This window comes from Vigna unguiculata, chromosome 9, assembly GCF_004118075.2.
Source record: "Vigna unguiculata cultivar IT97K-499-35 chromosome 9, ASM411807v1, whole genome shotgun sequence".
Classification (NCBI taxonomy): Eukaryota; Viridiplantae; Streptophyta; class Magnoliopsida; order Fabales; family Fabaceae; genus Vigna; species Vigna unguiculata.
Window position 1 is genome coordinate 23,435,386 of NC_040287.1, and position 8,989 is coordinate 23,444,374.

The 8,989-nt window shown below is 35.8% G+C and overlaps 1 protein-coding gene across 4 annotated transcripts; it reads left to right on the forward strand.

The window, feature by feature from the left end:
• Positions 1-450: 450 nt before the first annotated feature.
• LOC114163212 (protein MEI2-like 1) lies at positions 451-8,762 on the forward strand. Of its 4 annotated transcripts, none has more exons than XM_028047377.1 (15): positions 451-933; positions 1,770-1,918; positions 2,164-2,215; positions 3,155-3,484; positions 3,781-4,193; positions 4,305-4,463; positions 4,647-4,763; positions 4,848-4,996; positions 5,252-5,334; positions 5,416-5,817; positions 6,274-6,904; positions 7,235-7,319; positions 7,416-7,484; positions 7,577-7,756; positions 8,111-8,762. In XM_028047377.1, the coding sequence occupies exons 2-15, from the start codon at positions 1,841-1,843 to the stop codon at positions 8,258-8,260; spliced, it is 2,898 nt and encodes a 965-aa protein (XP_027903178.1). In that variant the 5' UTR covers positions 451-933; positions 1,770-1,840; the 3' UTR covers positions 8,261-8,762. The 4 variants fall into 4 exon arrangements, with proteins under 4 accessions (XP_027903178.1, XP_027903180.1, XP_027903181.1 ...); XM_028047379.1 differs by having other exon boundaries at positions 5,419-5,817; XM_028047380.1 differs by having other exon boundaries at positions 2,167-2,215.
• The last annotated feature ends 227 nt before the right edge of the window (positions 8,763-8,989 follow it).

Consider the following 8,989-nt stretch of genomic DNA (forward strand, 5'->3'; position numbering starts at 1 on the left):
TTAGGATGTAACAACTTTGGTTCCAATATAATATATGATCTGATGTAAGAAAAATATATGTTATCAAATTTTTTACACTCTAAAATACAGATATTTAAAGTAAACAAATTATTTATTGTTCGCAAAACGACATCTCAGAATAAGAAAGCATTTATGGAAGAAAATATAGAAAAAAATACTGTAATAAAAGTAAACATTAGTAAATATAAGTGTATAAATTTTACAAATCTCACTTTTCCAAGTTAAGACCAATGGACAGACTTTCATCAGATATAAAAGAGAGGTTTCAACTTTCATCTTGTTGTTTTTCACTATAAAATATAATAAATAAAAATTTAAAGATTGTTGTTGTCATTACAAGTTCCACACTATCTCTACGCCTATTTATTCTCCTTCCACATTTCTTGTTTTCATTTTTACTTATTATTTTTTATTAATTTATTTCTTGTATTTTGCATTTCAAAGCCAACTAACACCCTTTCCTTTCTCTTTCTCTGTCAGAAGACTAAAAAACACCTCTGTTGTTGCGTTGTCTGTTTTTTCTCTCCAAACCAGAGAGCGACCGCCGGCGAGCCTTCCTCGCCGGGAATTCGCTCTTCCTCGCCGGAGTTTTTCGCAACCTCCATTTCCCCGGTCGCACCTTCGAATTGGGTTTATTTTGTTTGCGGCTCCGTTTGAAGGAGCCATTTCTGCATAATTATTCGTGGCTTTTCCTTTTCTCAGCGTCTCAGATTGCAATGCAAAGGGAAGGAGGTTCCTGTTGCGGGGGGGAGCGTGGGATCTCTTGTTTCTGAAATTCCGGTGCTTTGGGGCGTTTGAGAGATTCGGTTTTTTGTCCGTTTCTCTTTGTTCTGGATGAGGAGTGTGGGGAATTTTGTGGAGGTGGGATTTTTGGAGTTTCTCTGCTAGCGAGGTTGGGTTCCAATCCAGAAGGTGCAAATTTTTGTTTTGTTAGAAAAGTTATGGTTTGTGTTTATCGTGTGTTTTTGTTTTTCCTTTTTTTGTTTGGGGGGTTGAACAGTTTTTCACTTTTGTGGAAGTAGTTGTTATGAGTATACCGTGAGATGAGAATTTCTTTGGTGTTCATGTTTTTGATCTGTTGGTGTTTTCAGATTATGGCTTCTCTGAAATTTTGGTTTTATCTCTTGATCTGTTAATGTTTGAGGCTTTCGCTGTGAAATTCCCTCTCCATATGTGTAATTTTGTGGCAGAATAGCTGGAGTACTATAAACTTAAGCTTGACGTTTTGTTTTCTGTATTTTTTTATTTTTTTGTGTGAAAACAAAGGGAGAGCTGTCGTTACAGTTAAATGTTTTTTTTTTTGTGTTAATTTCCATGGATGGTTTTTCTTTGATTTTTTTGGCGAGCGAATGGCCAAACTGTGTTAGGTCGTTGGTAGGTAAACAGCGAGCGTTTTTCTTTTCCTAATACCATCCTGTGTTCTCCTTCCTTCTGGTAGTGTTTAGTTGAAGATGCAACTATTTGTGGCTTAGTTTTATACTATTTTTTTTTTTTTTTTAATTTCACAATTGAATATAGGTGATGTTTCTGGTAGGGTTTTCAATAGTCCATTTTCCCACTCTTTTCTTTATTTGTTCAGGGGTGAAGGGGTGGTGGTGATGTTGGTATGTTGTAATTGTGATGATACATGATATTTTATGGGTCTGAGTTTTTCTTTCTGCCAGTAGCAGTTATTTTTTATAGAGTTGCCATGTTCATTGTTATCTGTCCTTCCTTTTGTCAAGCGAATGACCTTGAACTTAACGCAGGATGATCTGGGATAGAGCCTAACAAAGCTAGCAAGGGAGGAGGCTTTCAGTATTTCCTGGACAGCTACAGGATGCCTTCTGAAATAATGGAGAAGAGGGGTGTGTCTGCCTCATCCCACTTTTTGGATGACATTTCCTATGCTTCTGAGGTAATTATTATGCTAACTGCCTCATCGTGTTTTCTAAAATTTTGTCACAACGCCTCAGATTAATTTTTATCCGAAGTTTATAACCGTTTCGTCATCGTTTTAAGGATTATCAGTTCCGTGAACATCTTACATTTTAAATTTCAGTTTTCTTATGATAAAAAAAGACTTCGGTTTTCTCATTATGTTATCAATTTGTCTTGTTCTCCATGGCCTTGATGCTAAACATGTGTTTAACTTTTGGGCAGAAGAATATTGGATTACGGAAGCCAAAATCTATTCATGACCATTTTATACAGGGTGAGACCAACTAATAGTTGTTATTTGTTCAAAACGGTTTCTTATGTTCTGCTGGTTTAGCTGTGTGTCAATTGCATCATTAATGCACCAAATAGATTTGCTAAGAGATAGTTAATGAGTGAACTGTTTTATGCTCCAGTTTAGAAATTGGCTATTAACTATCATTGAGTTTGAACATGTTAATTTTTGAAGAATCTTTCCGTATATATTTCTGTTCTATATCATGTCTCAATTGAAATGCAGCTGTACATTTCAAAGCAATATTTCTCCCATTTTCTGTTTCAATTTCTTTTTAAATGTTCCAGTTTGCATTCAGAATAAATGATTGCTAATGTTGCTAACAAGTATCTTTAGTTCGAGCCATTGTCTTAAATTCCCAAACTGGTATATTTACTTCACTTTATGGGGATTGGTGATAATAATTATTGATTTGTCTTTTTTAACCCTTACTGTTCTCACTCTTTTGCTGAAAACAATATGTAGTTTTTTGGCTTGTTCTGGAATAATGAATATCACTCATCAACATTGCAAACATTTTTAGGTTGTAATAAGTAATTGGCATTGGCATCATCTAAAATTAATATTTTTTATTCTTTTTATTGTAGCAATCTAATTGCTGCAAACTTTAATAAATTAATGTCTTTTATTGAATGTATAAATTAAATACCTCGGTCTGGAAAACATTTTTATTGTGCTATGGCTGGGACAATTAATGCTAATCATGAATTTGGATTCTGTGCTCTGCTGGATTTGAAGGTTAATATGATTTTTGCATTAATTTTATTATGAAATTACTGTTTTTTTTTTTGCTAAGTAATAATAATGTAATATCTGTATATTTATGTTTGTTTGCTTGTCTTACATCAATAAGCAAATCATTTATCTACTGGATATGTCACTAGTTTCTCGATATAGTAATTTCTATATTTAAATTTTCAGGCAAGAGTGAAATGACGGCATCACCTGGCTCTATTTTGAATACTTCATCACCCCGTTCAACAAATGGACAATCTGGCTTGCCAATCTCTCATACTACTCTATCTGGGGAAATTACAGGAGACCTACATTTTGGCAGAGAAGCAGGCACTATAGAGATGCTGAAGGATTCCACTGAATCCCGTAATTATACTAAAAGGTCATGGTCTAATGTGCATAGGCAGCCAGCATCTAGCTCATATGGTCTAATTGGGAGCAAGATTGTCACCAATGCTGCCTCACGTGAAAGTAGTCTATTTTCAAGCTCGCTGTCTGAGGTGTTTAGCCAAAAGTGTAAGAATTTGTTTCTAGGATGGTAATATGGTTTGCATGCATGTATTGTGTCTTGTAGCATTATCTTGTTCTGATTTCTTTTACAGTTTGTAGTACTTTATAGACAAGTTTCTATTTACATTCATTTGCTTGCCATCTATTGCAATTTATCATAGCAGAATATATGCGTGTTATCTTTTGTGAAGTAGCACAACAAAGTAGGGCACCTTTCCCTCACCAAGTCCCACCAAGTATGAAACTAAGAAAATTATCTACTTGTTATAGATTTTGTGATTTTACTTTATATCTTAATGCAGTGAGGTTATTGGGGAATGGAATGTCATCTGGTCAACCCATTACTGTTGGTTCCCTTCCTGAGGAAGAACCACATAAATCTCTAGGAGAAATTGAGGCTGACACTATTGGAAATCTCCTTCCTGATGAAGATGACCTTTTTTCTGGAGTCACTAACGAGTTAGGATGCAGTACTCGTGCTAGAATGAATGATGATTTTGAAGATTTTGATTTGTTCAGCAGCAGTGGAGGCATGGAATTGGAAGGAGATGAACTTCTAATTCCTGGAAAGGGAACCAGTTTCATTGATGAAGATCCTGATTACTTTGGAGCCTCTAAAGGAAAAATTCCTTTTGGTGAACAATCTTCTAGAACACTTTTTGTTAGAAACATCAATAGTAATGTTGAAGACTCTGAACTTAAGGCTCTCTTTGAGGTGAACCTTTATTCATTTATTATGGTGACTGCTATCTTAAGAGTTTTCATGAAGCATTTCATACCACTAACGATGGAATGTAAAAATGGACTATTTTGTTTGTTCTGGCAGCAATATGGAGATATTCGAACCATATACACTGCTTGCAAGCATCGTGGGTTTGTTATGATTTCATATTATGATCTAAGGGCAGCACAAAATGCAATGAAGGCACTTCAAAATAGGTCATTGAGATCTAGGAAGCTAGATATACATTACTCAATTCCAAAGGTAACGATGTCATTAACCTCATCTATGCATAATTCCTTTTCCTTGTTTCATTTGGGTAAAGTTTATATTTCCATGGTTCATCTTATCATTTATTATTACAGGCATAGGTTTTACTTGTTCAATTGCTTGTGTGTATCTTTGATGATTTGCTTATAGATATATCTTTATTTGATGACATATCAGGGCAATGCTCCAGAGAAAGATATTGGCCATGGTACACTGATGATATCTGATCTTGATTCATCTGTATTGAATGATGAACTTAAACAGATATTTGGGTTTTATGGAGAAATTAGAGATGTGAGTTGTTCCTGTTGGTTTTCATCCATTTTTTTTGTTTTTGTAATGGTACAAGTATCTTAAATATTATCTCTGTACTTGCAGATCTATGAATATCCACAATTGAATCAAGTCAAATTTATCGAATTTTATGATGTTCGAGCTGCAGAAGCTTCTCTTCGTGCATTGAATGGGATCTGCTTTGCTGGGAAGCACATTAAGCTTGAGCCCGGCCATCCCATGATTGCAACATGGTGGCTACTGCTTCTTCTTTATTTTTTTATTTAATTTTTTTATCTAAATATATTGACTTTTGCAATTTTTTTGTACTTTAAAAATGTGTCAATCTTAACCTGTATTGTTTATGAGGTCTTATTTTGAATCTCCATATTTATTCTCGTCACCTTTAATAGTATTATCTACTTTTAGAGGTTGATACGTATAGTTGTTTGGAACCACCTTGATGAAAAGATAACATCTTGACAATTGTGGAAACCTTGCTTTTGTAGTATGATGCAGCAGTCTCAGAAGGGACAAGATGAACCTGATCTTGGTCATAGTCTTAGTGACAACATTTCCTTAAGACATAAGGGTATGATTTGGTCTGAATTCACTTGTCTATTTTTCCTCATAAACCTAATATGGTCTTGGTCTCACTAGACATAACTTACAGCAGGAGTGTCATCTAGATTTATTGCATCTGCTGGCAGCTTGGAAAATGGATATAATCAAGGATTTCATTCTGCAACACAGCTACCTGCTTTCATTGATAACTCACTATTTAATATGAATTCTAACATTCACAAGACCGCAAGAGGGGCATCTACTGGAAAAGTATCTGGTGTTTTTGAGTCCAGTAACACTATTGACGCTATGAAATTTGCATCTGTTTCGAGGTTCCATCCTCATTCTTTACCTGAATATCGTGATAGTTTAGCTAATGGCAGTCCTTACAACTATTCAAGTACCATTAACATGGCTGCCAATATTGGAAATGGATCAACGGAATCATCTGAGAGCAGACACATTCAGGGAATAAATTCAACTGGGAACCTAGCAGAGTTTAATGCAGGAGGTAAGTTTAACGTGCTAAGAAAACCCCGTGTAAATGCTTCCTTTATTTACAACAGTTTTGAAATGTTTCTGTGTGTAGAAAATTGTGATAAGGGACCAATTTGTTGCAAAGGTTGAACATTGTTCACATTTGATGGCATCCTAGGAATTTACAACCTTATAACAATGAGCTTGACTGTTGATTTTGATGTTGATTCTCGGATTTTGAATATTTTCATTGTTTTAATGACACCCAAAAATACTCCGAGAGTCAAAATATTGACCCGGGTGAATTTAGACTTGCCTGTGATTTAAGCAGTCCAATTTGATTGTTGATCATGAAGTCAGTTTTTCTATCACCTTGTAAGTGGTTGAAGATGCTGGGAAATTGTACACTGAACCAATATCAAATATGAATTCAGTAGTTCTATATTTGAATGCTGGTATGTGAAATCTTTGTTTTATTTTGAATATCCAGGAAATGGAAACCGCTCCAATCATGGACTTTATCATATGTGGAATGGCTCCAACTTGCATCAACAACCTCCTTCAAATGCCATGCTTTGGCAGAAAACACCATCCTTCGTTAATGGTGCTGGTTCTCCATGTCTTCCACAGATACCCAGCTTTCCTAGAACACCTCCCCATGTGCTGAGAGCATCACATATAGACCATCAAGTGGGATCAGCACCGGTTGTTACAGCCTCACCCTGGGAAAGACAACATTCTTACTTGGGAGAGTCACCTGATGGTTCTGGTTTTAGATTGGGTTCTGTGGGAAGTCCCGGCTTTCATGGTAGCTGGCAGATGCATCCTCCTGCTTCTCACAACATATTTTCTCATGTTAGTGGGAATGGTACAGAATTGACATCAAATACTGGGCAAGGCTCTCCTAAGCAATTATCACATGTTTTACCTGGGAGACTTCCCATGAATTTGGTTTCTAAATTTGATTCTAGCAATGAACGCATGAGAAACCTCTATCCTCGAAGAAACGAACCAAACACTAACAACAATGCAGATAAGAAACAGTACGAACTTGACCTAGGCCGCATATTACGTGGTGATGACAGCCGAACAACGCTCATGATAAAAAATATTCCCAATAAGTATGCCAATTATCTCCCTATCTTTTTGTAAATTTTGCTGCTTATGCTGTTACCACTTATTGCTTATCTTACCAAAGAAAGTTATCATAAGTTACATTGGCAATTGCTTGTTTGGTTTGTTTCCTTTCAATTTTGGTGCATTAGCCATACGAATGCCGTCCCTCTTTTGCTTGCTTAGACGCCTGTGATTTTTTGCCTGTAGCCTTAATATTGATTAATTGGTTTTCCATAACAGATTTAACAAATTTTACAAAGATTGAAGCATGCCTATTCTTTTGCAGTGGCCTTTCTGTTTGTCTCTTTTTTATATTTGTTTAAATATTTTGGCAGGTATACTTCAAAGATGCTTCTTGCTGCCATTGATGAACAATGTCGAGGAACATATGATTTTCTGTATTTGCCAATTGATTTCAAGGCAAGTATTTTTCTGGAGTTGCTAGTTGCTTGACTCTTTCCCTAAAGGAAGCAAATCATAAATGTGTTTCTAAGTAAATTCTACTAATGGTTGCAGAACAAATGTAATGTTGGCTATGCATTCATCAATATGATTGATCCTGGTCAAATTATTCCATTCCACAAGGTTATTTGTAATCCTAATTTGATTTAATTATCTGGGATATGAGTTGTGTGTTTATCTGTTTATATATTTAATAGATAAGGAATATTGTGCAGGCCTTTAACGGGAAAAAATGGGAGAAGTTCAACAGTGAAAAGGTAGCAGTCCTCGCATATGCCCGAATTCAAGGAAAAGCTGCTCTCATTGCTCATTTTCAGAATTCAAGCCTGATGAATGAAGATAAACGTTGCCGCCCTATTCTTTTCCATACAGATGGCCCAAATGCTGGCGATCCGGTAAATCAGCTTGTTCTTTAGATGTAACTATTTTCCTGATGTTTCCGTTAATATATTAGTTGCTGATTCAAGTAAAGTGGGTGTTAATAATGGGCTTTCCCACGTCAAAACTTATTGCTTGATATTTAATGTTAACATGCATTGGGTGTGGCAAGAAAGTTTTTTGAAGGAATACTTTCACTGGTGACTTTAATGGCTATAAAAGGCAATCTATTGTTTCGACTGTTTCGAGCATTAAGTGCATTTAACAAACTGGGATAAGGATATATAGAAGGCTTGGTACCTAATTGTACTATTTTTTTCTGCTGATATGATATACCCCAGAGGCAATATTAATCTAATCTATCGCTGCAGGAGCCTTTCCCATTGGGTAACAATATTAGAGTGAGGCCTGGGAAATCTCGCGCAAATGGTAGTGAGGAGAATCGCAGCCAAGGGAATCCTTCATCTTTTGCAAATGGTGAAGAGTCTGGGAATGGAATGGAATCATCTTCGATCTCTTAAAAAAACTCTGACTGATTTGCCTCATGCACTAACAGTTCAATGTTGCTTGTCATGTCAACTCCAAGACTGTATATTTACATTATCTTTTTGTTCGATTGGGCGAGGAGTTGGAGCTGGTCGGAAAGGGAGGGGGCTCACAATTTTTTTCCTATAGAGGAGCCTTGCAAAGAGTTTTTGGATGATGAGGTACATAACCAGAATGAAGCCACTGATTCTAGTCTTTCCGTTATTTTCCTAAAATTTTGCATGGAGTACTTCTACCATCTCACATTGTGAATGGACAATGTGACAATTTGCAGTGCCCTTGAGATAATAAGCATCATTGCGGGTTTCTTGGGTCCTTGCTGGTTTTGTTTTCACTGTTTAATGTTCATATGTAATTTTGTTTCCCCATATTCCCAGGCATTGGTGTCCTTATGGGATTTTCTGTCCATATGATCATATCATGGATTGTTGAGGGAACACATTTAAATGGAACATTCTTCGATGGTAGTCATTCAGATATTGCTGTTTCGCTTCTTATTTCTGCATTCTTTCGTCAGTGCTTACAAAAATGCTTAACTCAGCCTTATTTACATATGCTAGTAGCAATTACTTTCATATTAAAGATTCCTCAGTCAGAAAAAAGAAAGTCGAGTATACATAATCTGTTAAAAATTCATAAACTGTTAAAATTCGTTTCTTTTTCAAGTTAAATAAATATATCCGTTTAACTTTTGAAGAAGTTGA

What these genes read in the sequence shown, in the direction of transcription:
- LOC114163212 (XM_028047377.1), top strand. Translation starts at nt 1,841, where the DNA reads ATGCCTTCTGAAATAATGGAGAAGAGGGGTGTGTCTGCCTCATCCCAC. An exon ending in ACATTTCCTATGCTTCTGAG is followed by an intron (nt 1,919 to 2,163) that starts GTAATTATTATG and finishes ACTTTTGGGCAG; the next exon opens with AAGAATATTGGATTACGGAA. An exon ending in AACTTAAGGCTCTCTTTGAG is followed by an intron (nt 4,194 to 4,304) that starts GTGAACCTTTAT and finishes TTGTTCTGGCAG; the next exon opens with CAATATGGAGATATTCGAAC.